At 31.5% G+C, this 19,603-nt stretch overlaps 1 protein-coding gene across 1 annotated transcript; it reads left to right on the top strand.

The window, feature by feature from the left end:
• Positions 1–64: 64 nt before the first annotated feature.
• On the top strand, positions 65–13,169 carry LOC114362879 (uncharacterized; the record flags this gene model as incomplete). Its single annotated transcript, XM_028318446.1, has 6 exons — positions 65–106; positions 1,308–1,421; positions 10,497–10,536; positions 11,143–11,193; positions 12,060–12,192; positions 12,637–13,169. Coding segments are annotated over 6 exons (518 nt in total), but the record flags the coding sequence as incomplete, so codon positions are not given.
• Between the last annotated feature and the right edge of the window lie 6,434 nt (positions 13,170–19,603).

Raw genomic sequence — 19,603 nt, forward strand, 5'->3', positions numbered from 1 at the left:
TTCCGTCACCCTAAGTTATATTTTATACGATAACATTGTAAAAATGTATTTATATGCCCTACAGCTCGGAAAGCCAAGTCTTCCTTCTTGGTATTAGATATCTATGGTAAGAAACAATTAGGAATGATTGTATAAACGCCTGGTTTTATATTTACTGCATTTTGTTCTTAATTTAGAAGAATTTTAGAAGTTTCTAAAACATTTTTTGCTGCTGCTCAAAGGTTATGTTTGTTCCATTACTAAAACTAATAAAATGACCTTGGGTTTCCAATTTCCATTGAAATTATTGCATTTGACAACAAATAAATAAATATAATTTGTCGATAACTAAATTTAATTTGACAGTTACTAAATTTAGTTTCATAGAAACTGAAATTAGTTTTGCAATTACTAATTTTAGTTTTTCATAAACTGAAATTGGTATTATTCAGTCCTTAATTTACCTTGGTCCAGTTTAGTTTTAGAAATGTGTAGGTTTAGGAATTTGGCTCAGAATGATAAATTAGTTAGAAACTAATAAATAATGTTACAATGAGATCTATGTGTTTATTGAAATAGAAAGAATGATTTTTGTGAGTAGATATTGAGATTGTATGTAGTACCTATTAGTAATTGATTTAAGTAATTTAAGAAAGAATGCGAATTAAAAAATGAAAATATAATTGAGTACATTATTTATGTATTTAAAAAAAATATTAATGGAATGTAGTTCATGAATGTGATAGAGCAGAACATAATTAAAGTTAAACTTTTTCATGCGTATTTCGACAGATTTTATTGCATGTAAAAATTTAATTTCGAAAATTGTTTTGTACTGAAATGCATGAGAACAATTTTGGCGAATGCTTTTTTATTTCAAAATTTTATCTTCAACGTATTTAAGTTTTATGAATATTTTCTATATCATTCATAGAAATATAATGTTACTTAGGAATGCATGTAAATAATTCAGTCAGTAAAATTATAATTGACAAAATGATATTCTTATTTCTCTTCTATTTTTTTATGACTAAGGGCTGATTTTTCAATCGTCGGATAACTTTTAACTGGAGAATAAGTTTGGCACTTTGACAGTTTTAGTATGGGAAATAATATTTATGTCAAAGTGACAAGGTTATTCTGCAATTAAAAGATATCTGACGATTGAAAAATTGGCCCTAAATAATAATTTTGCTATTTTCTGCCCGTTACTTTGTACAGCCAAACAGCATAAACGCCCCACCAATTATCTATTTTCATTCTTATACACATAGCACAAAGTTCAAAACATCTCACAACTATCATTTACCTATTTCTGACCTTCCCAGGAGTAGAACTCGAGACGGGAGCGATTGTAGGCATCGTGATAGCGGTTCTGGCGCTACTTATCGCCGTATTCCTGGTAGTCTTCGCGAAGGCTACGGACCGGTGGTGTTTCGCTGGTAAGTTGCGCTTGCGTTGACGCGAAAGAAGTCTTTATATTTGTGGCAATAAATGTTACTTTACATTGCAACCTGTCACTAAATGATAAGTTTCCTTGTTTGATTTTGAACCATATCCTAAAGATTCAAGGTTGAAAAATCCATTGCGGAAATTCGTCATTTGGGAATCTCAATGTTTGCATTGATACTAACGCCAGTGGACTTCTTTCGTTAATAAATAGTAACTTGTTCGGTGGGGATGGCAGATATTTGTATTTTTTTAGAAAATTTTTAGATTTTTTTATAAATTCTCTAAAAAATTTTTTTTTACCTCACTAAAAGTAAAAGTATACAGTCGAATATCAAATGTTTGAAATCTTTCAAACTAAGTTAAAATAATAAAAACTGTAATTCCTTAAATAAAAATAGTTTTGAAAAAATACATAATCTGCCTCCACACTTAACCCGTATTATTTTTCCTTTCCCCATTTGTTATGCGAATGAAAAAACCCTTATTTAAATCAATTACCTTGTGTTAGTTATTTTTTTAAGCTTGCCATACGATTTCCTAACATTTATTACTGATTAAAAGGCTTTCAAAAAAGTGTGCTATGTTACTAAAAAAAAGATACTTTTTTAATCAAAATTATTTACTTTTATCCAAAATATTTCAATTATTTTTTAAAATCTACATCTTGCTTTTTACCGCTTTAAACATATATCTCTAGGCATGCAGACTTTAGGCTGTCAAAAGGTACTACAATATTTCTTATTTAAGATAAAACATCTTTAAAAAGAATAATGGTCTTACGATTCACTCTGTCTGATGTCAAACTGATGGATCCTTGGCCTTTGTGGGGGGCCTATGTTCAGCTGTAGACGATCTATGATTGAAATGTTGATGATTGCTCTTGCTACACATTCATAGACTAGACTATAGAGTCCATTGATTGGTTGATAAAGTTGATGTTGTGTGATTGGTGTAGATTTTGAAATCTGAAATCCTCAATTTTTACTCGATATTGATTCGAGTTTTAAGCTTTGATCTGTAAAATTAATAATTAAAAAAGTAATCTAATGAATTAAAACTCAACATTTCCAAGACTAAATATCATAAGATACTGCAACAAAAGATGTTTTATCTTAAAATTAAATATTATAGTACTGCGTAGCCGTGTGCCATTATACTATTGATAACTTTTGATTAAAAATAAGCTATTTCTAACAGGATTGCGAGGTGACCGATAGGTAAATAACCCAGAATAGTCACACGTATCTCGCAATATGCACTTTTAAATACGTTTTCTGCCAGTTTAAAATTATCGGTTTGTATTTTAAAACCATTTTTTGTCGGTATTTCCATATTTTCGGGTTTGTCGGTCTCTGTTTCTATAGGGACTCTCGCTTTGAGTGGGAGGGGTAGTTAGACAGAGCAATGTTGTAGTGAGCCGCACAGGTATGAGCTGTTAATGAAACTAGTAAAATTAACTTACATATTGACCATGAAGCTACAGATAAAAATGGAGGGCAAAGTTGGGAACAAAACTTGAGTCAAATACCTACTTATATCTATCTCGTTCTCTGTGGCCCTACCTCTCTTTTTAGTGTGAACTGTAGTATTGCTATCTTCTTATTTAAATCTCCTTGTAAATTCTTCGAAATAGCCAATTCACTAACCAAATAAGAAGTTAAATAAATAAATAATTAATATTTGAAACTTAGATTACCTAGTTAAATAAAAAATCACAAAATTGTCGGCCATTTAGGCTTAATGTGTTGGCGAATCAGGGAATTACAATCCCAATTTCTGAGGTATCGGTAATGTGGCAACATCGGCCGAATCCGGCCCATCATGGCGGTTGTTTACTATGCAGTTGATTTCGTTTGAGATTTTTCAAGGGACCTTATCATTGTTTTGTCTGAAGAAATGGTGCAAAATTGTATAGTGCGTGGTTGCGGTAGTTCGTGTTGTCCTGGAAGTGATATAAAATTCCACGCGTAAGTGTTTATTTCGTGATTTCTGACAGTGGATCATTGTTAACATATTTCTTTGTATTTTCACAGTAATTACTTCCTAAAACGTTTTACCAGTATTTAAACTTATTATTAAATGTTACATATGTCAAGAAAAAGAAGATTTTACATTGAGTTTCATTGACTTTGAGCAAATTTAAAATTTTTGTTTCTATAAGACATTTTGAAGTAGTATGACCATATTGAGGATATATCTGGGACTTTCTGTGGGACCTTACTTATCTAATTTTGCATAATGTTTTCTACGGCCGTTTACTGTAATCAATCCATATCCAAATCCGTCTGTCAACTGCCAAATTAAAATCTGTTTTCTATCAAATATCCACAGTTTTCGATGCCTTTACACTTTCTTAATGTTGTAATTCATCTTAAAACAAAAACATCGAAAACCTTTTTTCATAATCATATTAAGTGCACTTTATCAAGACACACTGTTTAAACGTAAATCAGTCTTTGTCGTCCTGAGAAAAATAAATAAAAGGTTACCCTACTTAGAAAGAGAGAGCCTGCCCACAGAGAGCGAGATAGTGATACATAGGTTGTGCTTCAAGTAGGTATTCTAAGTCTGGCCCCATTTTTATCTTTAGCTTCATGATATTGACCAATATCATCCATAATAGTAAACGTACCTACGTTAAAATTCTAATTTTATGGCTAAAAAGACTTGATATCTATTTTTTAAAGGCGTTTGGTATCTAAATCAAAACCGTTTGTTATTTTTTGCTTAGGCAGATAACTAATCATTGGATTAAAGATTTACTATCAAATAGCCCGAAGTTTTTTTTTCTTTTTCCTATATTTTTTATGTTTATTAAAAATCTTCGTGCGGACAAAAGTTATTACTAGAAGTAGTTACACATTCAAACCGATAATTTTCAACACCGTACAGAAAACCAAATAAACTCGTAGTTATATTTGCATTGTAGTTAAAATGTCTTGAAGTGTACTATGGCAGTGTTCGTCGCTTGACTTGTATGTCGAATTCACGAAGTAATAAATAGATATAGAGTTATTAATCATTCCCTTTATAATATTACCATAATTAATATAGAATTTTAATAATAGCCCTTAACATCCGATAAAAATATTTTAAAAAGTATTAAGGTCATAAATTTGAATCCCATCTGAAACAGTCGAGTTTTTAGTTAAAAAAAACTCTTAAAGAAAATACAATAATTATAAAATATTATAACTAGATAATCAAAACTTTTGAAAATTGACAACTATATTTTCAATTAGACATGTTTCTGTAAAGCCTGTTATTAGATTTTAATATCCACAGAATTCTAAATTATTCCCAAAACTTCAACAGAAGTTGAAAATGTACTATTTTAGTGCATCTATATCTATTTATACTTCGTTATGTAGTTTAAAGTTTATGTATTTAATTTAAGTATAAAATTGTGTCTGTGCCACATAACATCATTTTGAGCGATCAAGAACGTCAAAATTTATTGAAATCCAAAAATTTTTTTTATTTAAAAATGCATGATTGTTCTAATATTTTTTTAACCGGCGCATGTGCCTTATTATCTAAAAATCTTTGTTCTAAAAGCATGTACTTGATTAACTTAATGTGTTGCATGAAATAACTTATTTAATTAAAATGTCTAATTTTAAAATAAATATCATTATCAACATATTTATTTTGCATGAATTAATTAATACTATCTAATAAGTAGGAGGATTTATCAATTACCAATGATACAAAAAATTGGTTAGTTAAATGGTGCTTCAAAACGATAGCAGCTTCTTCGAAAATTTAGTATTATATTAGTCTTAAATCCACAAGTAAATGAACTTGACTAAAACTAAATTCTATTTCTATTTTGAACTAATTTCTATTTCTTAACTTAAAAAATATAATTTCCAACTACATTCGATTATAATTTATCTATTCATTTACCTACTAAAAAGTAAGAGAGAAGTTTTTGTAGTTATTATGAACTAAAAATTTTATCCGTTCCATAAAAGAAACTGCTATTGTTGATACTAGCGCCATCTGTTGGCAAAGGAGACATTAATTAAAAATTCAAATGCATAATTGTTATCATTCATTTACCATGGTGGTGGTTAAATGTTTTGTCATTAAAATTTCCTGTCAGTTAAATTAATTAATCAATTTAATGAAATAGAAAAATAAACTAATTATAGCCTGACCAGGAACATAAAAACCCTGGCATAGAGGCGCTTCAATTGCATTTGATAGTGCAACACTGAGTACAGTCGTACCTGTGTTAAATTAATAGGCTAAATTTATGTATCAGGATTCAGGATTACGGGCTAATTTCATATTTTCATAAATTAACGAAAAAATATTAATAAAGGTAACCTGGTTTAAATAAATTAAATGAAACCATCAATCGAGCTAGTAGATTTATTTTATTATTCATCAATAATCAAATTCAGAACTTAAATATTCAACTGCAATGTCTGCTCATGAACGCTTCAAACTCGGTACTTCTTTCCCAATTCCATAAAATTCAAAACTGAGAAAGTGACAAAAAACTTTAAAATAGGTAGTTGAAACAAACTACAGCTAATTTTCATAGTGGACTGTACTATACGATAAACATGTCAGTCAATTTGACAACCTTTGTCGGAAACATTATTCAATGAAAATATTGTTCGAACCCTTGGTATTTCTCTTCGACAAATACATTAACACATTGTGAACCACTTTTCTTTCACGACTATAAAAATATTTTAGCAATTTAATTCACAAAATCAATTGCACACATTTAAAATAAAGTTTGTTTACACTTTGACAGCAATAGACTGACATGCAAGGTGACATGTTAATGAAGTTTTCAGTAACTGTTGCCATTAAAAGAAATTAGTACCATTAGTTTTCCGCAACATGGCGAGGGTTTTTATGTTCCTGGTCAGGCTATAATTTAAAAGTTTAAGTTCCTCAAAATAATAATGTCTATTTTAGTTAACCATTGTGGTACTTGGGTCTAGCAAATAATATATTAATAATTTTGTCTAAACGTATTTTCAGTTAAATGTTGGTGCTGGTTTAACTATTAAATGAAAATATATCGGTAACTGTTTTTAGCTCCTTAGTTATTAACTCAATGGCTGTAGCGATTAGGATAATTTGACTAAAGTTAATTTTATTTGGATTCATCACTTAAGTGAAGATGACAAAATCCTACGTAACTGACGTTACGATTAATTTCCGAGTCGATCCTTAATAGTGATCTATAATTTGACTAATTAAATAGCTATATGATTTGTGGCCATAAATAAATGGTATATTTTGTGGTTATAATGGTTTTATTGAGGTACTAACATTTAGTTAAAATTTCGGCTAATTTACCGGAATTTAGCTAAAAATAATTAAATAATAACTAGAAAACAGTTGCACAATTTAATTAATAGTAGTTTAGCGTTTAAATAAAAAATATTTGATCGCTCTTACATTTAAATTAAGATTAGTTTAAAGTGCTAGTGTGTTCACGCTACTCATAAACTAAAACAAAATTCAACAACGCCCAAGCTAAGTTTTAGAAACGTGCACAGCTGTTGGCGATAGTTACAGTATTTATAAATTCAACCGAGTGTTCAACGTAGTTAGACCATTAACAAGTATTCACGCTGATTGACAAGCTAAAAAACAAAACACAGCTAAAAACTCAGAAACATGCACTTGGTTTTGGTTCACGGTAAATAGCGCTAAAATTTGAGCAATCCAGTCACCGCACAGGCACTTGATACAGTCAGGGTATGTTCTTGATCGCTTGACGTTGTGGCAGGACGTTCGCATCGGACCGATATACCGGACGGGGCCGACTCGGAGGCTCCCCTGCCGTCGCACGATGACGTCAAAGGCTCAGAGAATCCCACCCACGATCACGGGGAGTACATCAGCAACGGCGACACGAAGCACCCGGAGAAAAAACCCGACACGGCCGTTTAAATCGTAAGTCGCGCTGTCATTCGGGGAGGGGGCTTGGTAACCGCGATTGTCCCCTTGGTGACATCTACAAGGGGACAAATCCCCTTTTAAAACAAAGGCTAGCTCTTCTCAACTACATCTATCACTGTTAATAGTGAGATGGTCCCCTTGGTAACACCTACAAGGGGACAAATCCCCTTTTAACGTAAAGACTAGCTCCTCTCAACGACAACTTTTAGGTAACAGTGAGATGGTCCCCTTGATAACACCCACAAGGGGACAAATCCCCTTTTAATACAGGCTAGCTCCCCGCAATTACATCTATTAGGCAGTAATATTCTAGGGAACTGCCCTTGGTGACATACCAAAAATCTTATTATTCTCTAAGCTATGGGCACGTTGGTAATTAATATTTGACATTTCCTTAGCTAAAATATGAATTTTCTATATTTAAATGATTAATTTGAATGTTTAGGCCAATAACTAAATTTTAGCTCGATCAATATAGTAAATAAATGTTATGGATTAATGAAAGGAAAACCTACCTCCCCTTCTCTCTTTTTGTGTTTATGTCCTCTCTACGAATATACCCGAATGACAGCTATAAATTCCGAACTTTTTTTAGTTTCGTATAGTGCCAGATTGAGTTATTTCGAGAACTTGTTACATTACGTATAAAGTGTATAATGTCGAACGATTTGTTTATTCCAAAAAGATATTTTCGTTGGTGAAACTTATGAAGACTTGTACACATTAATTTTAAAATTATTAGTTTAAAATCATATTAAAGAAAATTATTATCGGAAAATAAATTGCACTAGTTAAATAGTGAATAAAACCAATAAAATGTGTAGAAGTCTTAATATTTTAAATAAGTTATGATAAAGCTATGTTTGAATTGCCATTTCTTTTTCAAATTATAATAAGAAATGTCTTTTTCTAATGTTGTCCACCAATTTTGAATCTTTACCGTGTGACCGGGAAAAAAATGTACATTTGATTTCCAATTTTCTTTCGACTAACTGTAACAAACTATGTATGATTTTTTCCCCGGTCATTTGATAGTTTGTAATAATTTTTAACATATTTGTAGAGAAATTATATAAGAATCTCATTATAGGAACGTTTTTAATGTAATATCCCGTATTACAACGAATCCCAACCTTTTAAAGCCGTCGTTTTGACTAAATAGCTATAAGAATTCGCTGTCTAAAAAGTATCAATGATTTATATAAATATTAATATGAAAATACAATCAACATTTTAACTTAAAACATTATTTGAATGTTGAACACACCATGCAATATATTGATACTTTTTAATAGTAAAACAGAATTGAATAATTGCGCCATTTTTTACGCTTTTTGACAATTTTTATGCAAATTTGTTTTATAATAAAATCAAAAACTATTAAATCACAAATTCATACATATTATATTTAAGACTCGCGACTTATTTATTAGATTAATAAGTTTTCTTTTATGTAATTACAAAATGTTTGCAAAAGAAAATTGATTCACAATATTTTGTTCTTTTGCGTACCATTTCTTGATAACTCATCTTTTGAAATAAGTTTAGTTTATTTTTAGTAATGTAATGTGTTCGTACCACCATCTTTTATATAATTTTTATTATTTTGTATATAAAAAGCGTGTAATGACACATTAAATTTATTTTTAAGTGTAGAATCTTGCAGTTACATTTAATTTAGTATTGATTAAATTAAGCAAAAACCAATATTGACGAATATGGAATTAAAGAATCACACAACTGTTGTAAAAACATGTTTATGAATTGATTTTATGTTAAGCTTAGCATTTTAAGTCACCATTGTGATTTTTTTAGTATTTTTAACAAGTTAGGTACATAGTAAGACTTTTTTGTACATTTTACTAAATATTTAGCGCTAAAAAGTTTCGACTGCCAAACTGAATTTAGCGCTAAATTGTATTTAGTGAGCGTGCAAAGTGACTTAAGAATTTATTTTTGTACCAATTTAGTTAGTTATTCGCATAGCTACTTCAGATTTGTCAATTAAGACACCCCATAAACTACAGACTTATATCGGCTGATAGTTTGGTCGAGCTGATCAGAATGAACATGTATGGAAGCACGCACATTACACCGATTTTGTATCGGCCGATATCTTATACAAATTTAAAGCCGATGAAATTATCGGTCGAAAAAGTCTGAAGTCTGCGGGACTCTAAGAAACACGAACTTTTGGAACACTGCCATTTTGCACTTCGCCAAACTAGGCTTCGAAATTTCGCTCAAATTATTTTTAGCTTTTGGAAAACTTCTTACTACTTACACTCAAGATACAACATGTCACAGAGAAAGTATAAGAAAAAACAAATAGTACAATAATGCTTAAAATTTCTACTTTACAAAACAAATAGGAGTGTAGTACTTTGGAATTTTTAAAGTAGGTATAAATAACTGCTGAAAAGTTTTTTTGGTATTGATTTTAAATTATATTTCCTCTAAATTGTGGCAAATATATATTATTGCCATTTACGTGTAAAAAACCTAATATAGTTTGAAATTATAATATAGTTTGTCCACCCCATAAATATAAATATTGTTAAACTATATTATACAATGTATATGTTCTAGTTTCTCATATGGCATGTTGTATGGATGTTGTTCTAAAGATTATACCAATTATTCTATTGTCTAGGTCTCAATAATCAAATATAACTTCGATGTTTATAAATCACTACGTTAAATGGATATAATTGAATATAAAGTATTTATTAAATAATAATCAGTTTGTTTTATTTGTCTCCATAATAGTTATTTCATATTGATTAAAATTTTAATGTGATACAATAATCCTCTATGTAAGCATGGCGCACTTGGAAGCATTTATACAGCCTTTACATTTACAAAATTACATTTTACAGCTTCACTCTACCTACCTTTATTTTATTTTATGCATTTAAATATAAATTCTTAAATTTTTTATAAAAAAGTTACAAAATTTAGGTAGCAATAGCTAAACTTTCTTCCTAAAGAAATACGGGTAAATATGTTTTATGTGATATATTTCAACCTATTTTATAATAGATACTGTTTTCATTTAATGTTAATACATTAAGTTAAAACAGTATCTATTAGAAAATAAGTTTAATACTATATTTAAATCCTAACAGGAGGCAGAAGCCGCGACAACGCCAAGAGCTCTGGAGAATCGTACGTATTTGTATATTTACAATATTTTTTGTATATTACAATCTTAAATGTATACATTTACCAGTGCTAATACTGTATATTGCCAATTGTATATTGTTTTGTCCTAAACTGTGGATCGAAGTGATAACTGTTTACTAATTTGGGATTTGTAATTGTATGCTTTTTTTGATATTTTTGCAATGGGTTTTTAACTAATATACAATGTATTATACACATTTTGTTGTTGATAGTATTATTATTGCAGTTTAATTGTAAAAAATAAAATTAAGTAACGTTATACCTACTTACATACCATCAACACCTTTAATCCACTGTTTTTTCAATGTCTTAAATATTATTTGTTTATTAATATCGAACATGTTATAACTACCAATGTTACAGGTACTCACTACCGAACTTAGGGTTCTTACACATTTATAAACACGTTGCGACGTCGTGTCGTACTACGACGCGACGCGCCGTATTGTCGAAATCAACGCCATCGCAACGTGGATCGTTACGACGTGCCTTGAGCAAAAGCACGTTGCGATGTCGTAGATTTCAACGATCCGATTCAGCATAGTGTTTGTGTGAGAACCCTTCGCTTATATACTGCTTTTTGTTAAGGACGACTGGCGATGTGCTTTTAGAGTCTGGGGTCGCGCTTCCCTCTAGAACGTACGTTTCCTTGTTTAGCTGCACGAATTCTTGGCTTCAGATCACTGTAATATCTTAAAGTGTATATATTTTGTATACATTCTCATTTTTCACTCATTGAAAGAATACATCTTCATTTGTTGACTTCACAGATAATTTTTCACACCGAGTAATGAACTATTATTGGTAAACTATATTCATTCAATTACATATTTATATATTTTATTGTATTCTCAATGATAATGGTTTTGTCCACTAACTGTGCATGGGAGGAAGAGGAAGAAGTTCATTATTAATTTCATTAATATTGTTTTTTATTAACTATTAAATGTTGGAACATTGGGTGGGACCTTGTATTCATGTATTTCAACATAATATACCATTTAATAACTTACCAGTTTGCATTTATACTTACTCAAACAATTACATATAAATTTTGTCGTAATTTATTCAGACAGAGTACAGAAATACTATTCAATCGTGCAAATAATTATGTTTTTATCGAACTCATTTTTGTCGGTGAGAGAATCACATTTTCTTAAGTTGTAAAGAATTAACTGGTATAAATGTGAGCAATTTTTCAGTACTCTGTCTATAGTCCGGTCGCCGAGCACGTAAAATTTCGTCCCATGACCCCAAGCTACCCATCCTTATCGCTCGCGCGTAATTATATTGCTGACGCGCTCGCACACTCACTGCTGCCGCCCGTCGCACAGTCGCGACAGCAATATAATTACGCGCGAGTGATAAGGATAGGTAGCTTGGGGTCATTGGACAAAATTCTACGTGCTCGGCGACCGGACTTTATTAATATACACACGATATTGACGATATATACAAATAATAATTATTATACACGATATTGACAATGTATATACGGCCAGTAGCGACACCGAGAGCGCCGTGGGAGGCAAGGAGCGGTCGCGTCTCGCGGGGCTGAGCGCGCGAGTGAGGGCTGTGCTTCCGAGGGCCAAGGACAAGGTGCAAGCGACGGAGGCGGCCGCTGAGACTGAGGAAAAGGTATAGTTTGAATTACGTTCTTTATCAAATTAGATTAAGAATTAATTATTATTACAATAAATAATATTGAATTTTAATTTGAATTTGAATTTTGATACTTTGCACTTGATTTTTAATAACACCCTACTAGTTAGTTTGCATTTTAAATCTTTTTTGCTAATTAGGTACCTACACCTACTTTATGACTGTACTTTTATGAGCGGTCCACAATATCACATTTCCTACCCTATAGTATTATAGCAACAATCCTGATCCTTATAAAATGAAGTAAATTAATAAATATCAGCGTGCATTGCAATTATTAACTATCTTTATTGTATTACAAGTATTTAACTCTAATTTCTGTTAGTCTGGTTCAAAGGAAGATACTGCCCATATTAGAGTTGTTTCTTCTACCGTTAATAATTTCGCGCATTATTTAATATCTTAACAATTTAATTCCAGCCCCTCTCAGAGGAGAAGAAAGGCGTGGTCTACGCGGAACTCCAACTCGGAGAGCAAAACGCTGACAAACCACCGCCACCATCCACGGAGTATGCGGAAATAGTCTACACGGATCAACCTAAGGAGACCAAGGAGTAAGAATTGAGCACAAAAATAGAGCAGAGTCCGGACAGTAGCGAATGTTGTGATAAAAACTACATAATATAGACAATATTTAATATTGCGTGTTGTATAATGACATTTTTGAATTTTCATTACATTATGACGTCTCACCTAGTTATCAAAGGAAGTTGAAATTACTGAACTCCTATATTTTTCTAGTTTTTGTTGCTGATTCCAATGCAGCTACGTAGTTATTCCCTGGACCTACATTGGTTGATTTAATTAAAAGCCGAGCTGTAGATCCTACCATGATAACTGGTAGAAAGCCTTCCTTGTAGCCGTCGTAACAACTATTTTAAGATTCATCATCATCATCATCATCATTTCAGCCACAGGACGTCCACTGCTGAACATAGGCCTCCCCCAATGACTTCCACATCGCACGGTTGGTAGCGGCCTGCATCCAGCGCCTTCCCGCTACCTTTATCAGGTCATCGGTCCACCTTTTTTTAAGATTATAAAATTATTATAAATGTTTTTATAACAAGAAATCGTCAATATCATCAAGAACAATATGGGTAATTGAAAGGCAGTAATTAATTATTATTATTTGAAACATAAAATCATCTTGGGAGCGTTTTACATCCCATAATACATTAGTTTGGTTAATATCACAACATTCGCTAACTGTTTTTATTATTTATGCAAGTATTGTTAATTATACGGTACCTGCGATAAGCCATTTAGGTTGCTCACGGTTCAAAAGAGCGTTTATTAAGTTATAAAAGTTTAAATTAACTTAATTTTATTGGGGTATTTCTTTACAGAGTCTCTAATACTTATCTTTGATCAACATAATGTAATCGGACAAAGGAAAATAGTATATTATACTTTAAAGCTAATTAAAACTTAAAATCATATCGAAATACCCCTAAATGTCTAAGAAATTTTACCATTATTATATTTCAATATATTTAAATGTAAACATCACAAATGTTCGAATTGGCGATCCACCGAGAGATACTATTTATAACGTAATGTAGTAAAGATATAGTAATACCATTTAGATGTTATGCATAAGATATATTTACGTCAGAAAATATGTGTCACGACTCTCGACATATCACAAGAATATTACAAAAAATTCATCTGGAGTAGTGTTGCACGTATATTATCAAGATACCGATATTATCGATTGTTCAATACTCCGGGAATACGGGAATCGAAGCAGCGACTTCTCAAAGCAACATTCTGTGGCGAAACCTGTTGAAATTCATTATAATATTGTTACAATAATATCGGTTTTGCTTTAAGTATAGAAACAATAATATCCTTTGTGGACTATTAATGCGCAACACTACCGTATAATATACCTTATAGTGTAATAATTATTATATTAATTTCTTTCATCAGTATAATAGGATTTTACATAAAATGTTTTATGTAGAAAGATCACAAATGAAGTTTATGTACTATTTACAGTAGAATCTCGATTATCCGGACTTCGATTATCCGGATATCCGATTATCCGGACTCATTCTTCACGGTTTCTAATTACCGATTTGGGACCTGGACCCATAAAAACGGAAGGCGCCGCCACCGTAACACGGTCCGGACTTCGTCTTAGTTCATTGTTAAAAGAAATGGATTCATCCAATGTAGATTAAAATTTAGATTTTTGACTCTAAATACTTAATGTATTGAAAACTCTTTCTATTGTAAAAACTTCATTATTGTTTGATTTTACTTTGAAATCGATTATCCGGATATCCGGTTTTAATTGATCCGGATAATCGGGATTCTACTGTATACTTTTTATGTTGTCTTTAGTTTTTTCTACGATATAGAGGTCGTAATCTCATTTATTCCTATAATTATTATACATATTAAGGTAATATAAAAATGTGTGCTTTTAAAATGATATTAATAGTGTAAGTTTTTGTTGTATATTCGACAGCAGAACTTATTGTACGCGCAAAGTATTTAGAAAATATATTAAATCACGAAAGAACATACATAAAATAAAATTCATACGTACGTAGATAGGTACTTGTATGCAATGAACTGATAAAAATTTTACACACAAACTAAGCTTGTTTTAAGGCAAACAGCATTGTACTTTTATTCATTTTTTCAGCCAAATAATATTAAATATCTGTCTTATATTTTTCTATGGGAAGAAAGTAGTTTTTTTTTCAAACTAAAATGAGTTATGTTGTCGACTAATTTATTCATATATTTCTCTTGATGTGTGTACATTATTAAGAGCTAAATCAGGGTGACTAAGGAGGCTCTATACCTTATTAATGGAGCTATAGCTATTTATCAAATAAGGTACAAAATATGTTTTACAAGTATTTTTTATTTAATGGTGCGTTTAGTTTAATCCGTCCAATGTTAAGATAGGCATGCGCTTAGAGGTGTAATTTTACCGATTTTGTGTTTCATTTTTAAAATATCGAGTACCGATATGCGACACGCAACACTAGTTCAGTTACAGAATATACCGGTAAAATAACATCCCTGAGTGTGGTAGCGAATATTTTACAAATAATTAAATAAGTTCGACCGTAAAATATTATATCATTGTAGGATGAATTAACCAATTTTTTGTATCTTAACTATATCTCCTTTTTCATCATAATATGATATTTATTTTAATCAACTTTCTACAATTTATAGCCTTGTTTTTTAATACTATTTAATTAAATTCTCTGATTTTGACAGCTTATATAAAACAATTTTGCATTTAAATTAGGTATTTGTATGGAGTTTTTAAACTAAAGCTGTGCTTTGCCTTTAATATTGAAGTCTACATTTTTCTTATGCTATATTTAAATAATTTTTATACCTTATTTAAATATTTTATATCTTATCTATCAGCATTTTGAATCTATATTTTAAATTGTACTTTTAATGTAAAAAAAATGTTTTATGAGCCATGGTGCTTACAGCGCACATTGTATTTTTAATAATTTGTTAATAATGTAAGGCAACTTTGTGACAGCTCTTATATACGTTTTAAAATATTTGAAGATCGAAATATATATATAATGTATACACGGTGCGTATTCTTTAAGACAGATATTATTATTAGAAGCAGATTCATTTAGAAATAAGGTATGGAAATAAAAAAAATCACACTAGCGCCGCTACGACTTTTGTAATTTGAGCAGCTTTCTGTCTTATTCACACTTTTGTGTTGGAGAGAAATGGCCTAATTTATAAGTAACAGTTGCACCAAGATATCATTGTATGTAATAAATTGTCGAAATTTTGTATAACCTTTTTGGAATTGCTTCTGGTAGGTACTTAAAACCGATTATGTATTTTGTATCTACTGAATAAATGTCGTGTCATTTTTATATTGCTTTTTATTTACAATGCAAAAATATAGTACCGCCATCTACAGTGGAAATGAGAAGTGATGACGATGATTTCTAAAAAAACTTTCGGACCGCTCCAATACAATTGTGCGGGTTACAAAATCGAGATTATCTCATTAGTTTTACATCGGAAGTGGATGGGCTGAGTATCGTACGATTGTGCGGGATGCGTTCTTTCACCTCCCGTGCAAATTTTGGCCGAAGCGCAGTTGGTGAGCAGGTTACAACCTGTACAGTTCATGACTGATTGCGCTCCCCGACTTGGCGAAAGAAAGTGCCTACTATGGTTTTATTTTGTAATTGTAGTAATATACAAGTTATTGATTGGACAAATAGTTAAAAATAGCATCTTTTTGTGATAACAGTGACTACTTGTGAGCAAAGGCTTTGGCGTAACAGCTTAACGAACTTTACTGACACAATTGTATCGACGTGGGCCCTACAATACCTTAAGCGTATTTTAAGTTTCTCATAATTATTAATTTTTCATGGTTTCCGCACCATGTTTCCGATTTTCAACGACGCTACTATCGCAGAGATGCTCTATGCACCTGGGGATAAGAGCTATGACAACGACAAAAGCTAGTTTCGACTACTTCAGATGAACTACTCCTCTTCTGCTGATGAAGGCTCAGACATTCATGACGATAAATACCTCTGAATATGCAAGCAGCATGGCAGATGAAGCCCTTCAATCGTCAACATCTTTCAGGAGATGCTGTTCATGATCCAGGAGATATTAAAACTCCATAGGAACATTTCGAGCGCTATATTTACTGTTGAGGTCATGGAACAGATGGTTTTGCCCACAAATCAATATTAAATGGCAAATACACGGTATATAAATTAAACCTGTTTATTTTTTACTGATTATAAATACGTTTTTCGGAATACATGCCCTTGATAAAATTTCCAAAACCCTTACAATTTTGACCCTCACAATTGTACGTAGGAAGTGAAGGGCCCAGTTTGATACAATTGTTGGTATAGGAATTTTCCAAGATGGCGGCGGAAAATCGGGAAAATTATAGCAGATTCGTAATCTGCGGCTTCAAATTACCTAAAATTCATGTTCAAAATTACAAATTTCTTTCTAGTTTAAGCGCGGGTCCGAAAGGGTTATACAGTGTGAGTCACGTTAAAATGTACATATGGAAATAGATGAAACTAGACCTGATTTTATCGACAAAAAAGAGGTCCTAAATTTTTTGAGATTTTTTAAAAAAAATTTATAGAATTTTTTTTCTTTCAATTACTTATTGTAAAGAATATGTAATAACTTTTAAACTAAGCGGTATATCCTGATAAAATAAAAACAGTAATAATGCTAAGTAATAGGCTATACTAAAAAATACATAAAATACACAAAAAAGGTCAACAAATAATAAAAAATAATACTTTTTGAAAAAAATCTGCTTAAAAATTCGTGTTTTTTTGGTTATTTGATAAATTTCTCCAAAAAATGCCCCTATAACCGGTAGTTTTTATTACTTTGTATTATTCTCTATCGTATTACCTTCGTAAAACCAAAAATCGCATGTCTCTATCCCTATCACAACGTTTGCAATGATCGTTTGAACTAAGCCTCTCCGGGCGCGCCATTCAACGCTTCGTTAACAACAAAATTGAAAATGGCTCTAGATTTGTAATTTTGATAAAGACAAGTTAGATTTCAAATAAAAACAAAAGATTTCGAAGTAAAATAAGCATTTTAGTTAAAATTAAAATTGTCTCTACCTGTAGCTGAGAATAATGTTGTGGCAGGGCTTTGTTCAAACGATCATAGCAAATGTTGTGATAGGGATAGAGACATGAGATTTTTGGTTTTACGAAGATAATACGATAGAGAATAATACAAAGTAATAAAAACTACCTGTTATAGGGGCATTTTTTGGAGAAATTTATCAAATAACCAAAAAAACACGAATTTTTAAGCAGATTTTTTTCAAAAAGTATTATTTTTTATTATTTGTTGACCTTTTTTGTGTATTTTATGTATTTTTTAGTATAGCCTATTACTTAGCATTATTACTGTTTTTATTTTATCAGGATATACCGCTTAGTTTAAAAGTTATTACATATTCTTTACAATAAGTAATTGAAAGAAAAAAAATTCTATAAATTTTTTTTAAAAAATCTCAAAAAATTTAGGACCTCTTTTTTGTCGATAAAATCAGGTCTAGTTTCATCTATTTCCATATGTACATTTTAACGTGACTCACACTGTATAACCCTTTCGGACCCGCGCTTAAACTAGAAAGAAATTTGTAATTTTGAACATGAATTTTAGGTAATTTGAAGCCGCAGATTACGAATCTGCTATAATTTTCCCGATTTTCCGCCGCCATCTTGGAAAATTCCTATACCAACAATTGTATCAAACTGGGCCCTTCACTTCCTACGTACAATTGTGAGGGTCAAAATTGTAAGGGTTTTGGAAATTTTATCAAGGGCATGTATTCCGAAAAACGTATTTATAATCAGTAAAAAATAAACAGGTTTAATTTATATACCGTGTATTTGCCATTTAATATTGATTTGTGGGCAAAACCATCTGTTCCATGACCTCAACAGTAAATATAGCGCTCGAAATGTTCCTATGGAGTTTTAATATCTCCTGGATCATGAACAGCATCTCCTGAAAGATGTTGACGATTGAAGGGCTTCATCTGCCATGCTGCTTGCATATTCAGAGGTATTTATCGTCATGAATGTCTGAGCCTTCATCAGCAGAAGAGGAGTAGTTCATCTGAAGTAGTCGAAACTAGCTTTTGTCGTTGTCATAGCTCTTATCCCCAGGTGCATAGAGCATCTCTGCGATAGTAGCGTCGTTGAAAATCGGAAACATGGTGCGGAAACCATGAAAAATTAATAATTATGAGAAACTTAAAATACGCCCCCCCCCTCCCTAGTGTGACGTTACATGTTTAGCAATTTCACATCGAAAAATTATTAAATTAACAGCAGTTCCGAAATTAAGAATTTTTTTTGTTATGAAATCAACATTTATATTAAATATTATATCAAATATTTGAAACAATTGAAATGTGATGTCACGAAACTTAGGACCCCTCCCACCCCTTGTCACACCATGTCACACTTTGTCAACCCCCTCCCCCCCTCTTTACGTGTGACGTACTTTATGGATGACCCCATATCTTCTTCCAAGTAAAATATAAAAATGTATTAGTATTAATTTATTTACTTCTAACAATAAGGTATAACTTCTAACAATAAGACATTGATATGAAAATCATTGCGATGTACACTTAATAATACCTACCTGTTATTTAGTTTTTCTGAGTTAAACCTACGCACCTACCTATCTATTCGCCGTTCCCATGGGCGGGCCAGCTGCTGCAGGAAAGGACAGCCGCTCCGTGCTGGAAATCTATTTAATATTAGCCTAGAAGCTGGGTATGACTACCCCGCCCCTCTTCTCTCCCCAGGTCATAAGCTGGGCATGACTTCCCCCTCGG

The sequence above is a fragment of the Ostrinia furnacalis genome, unplaced genomic scaffold, assembly GCF_004193835.3.
Source record: "Ostrinia furnacalis isolate ACB-3 unplaced genomic scaffold, ASM419383v2 OfSCF6877, whole genome shotgun sequence".
NCBI classification, from domain to species: Eukaryota; Metazoa; Arthropoda; class Insecta; order Lepidoptera; family Crambidae; genus Ostrinia; species Ostrinia furnacalis.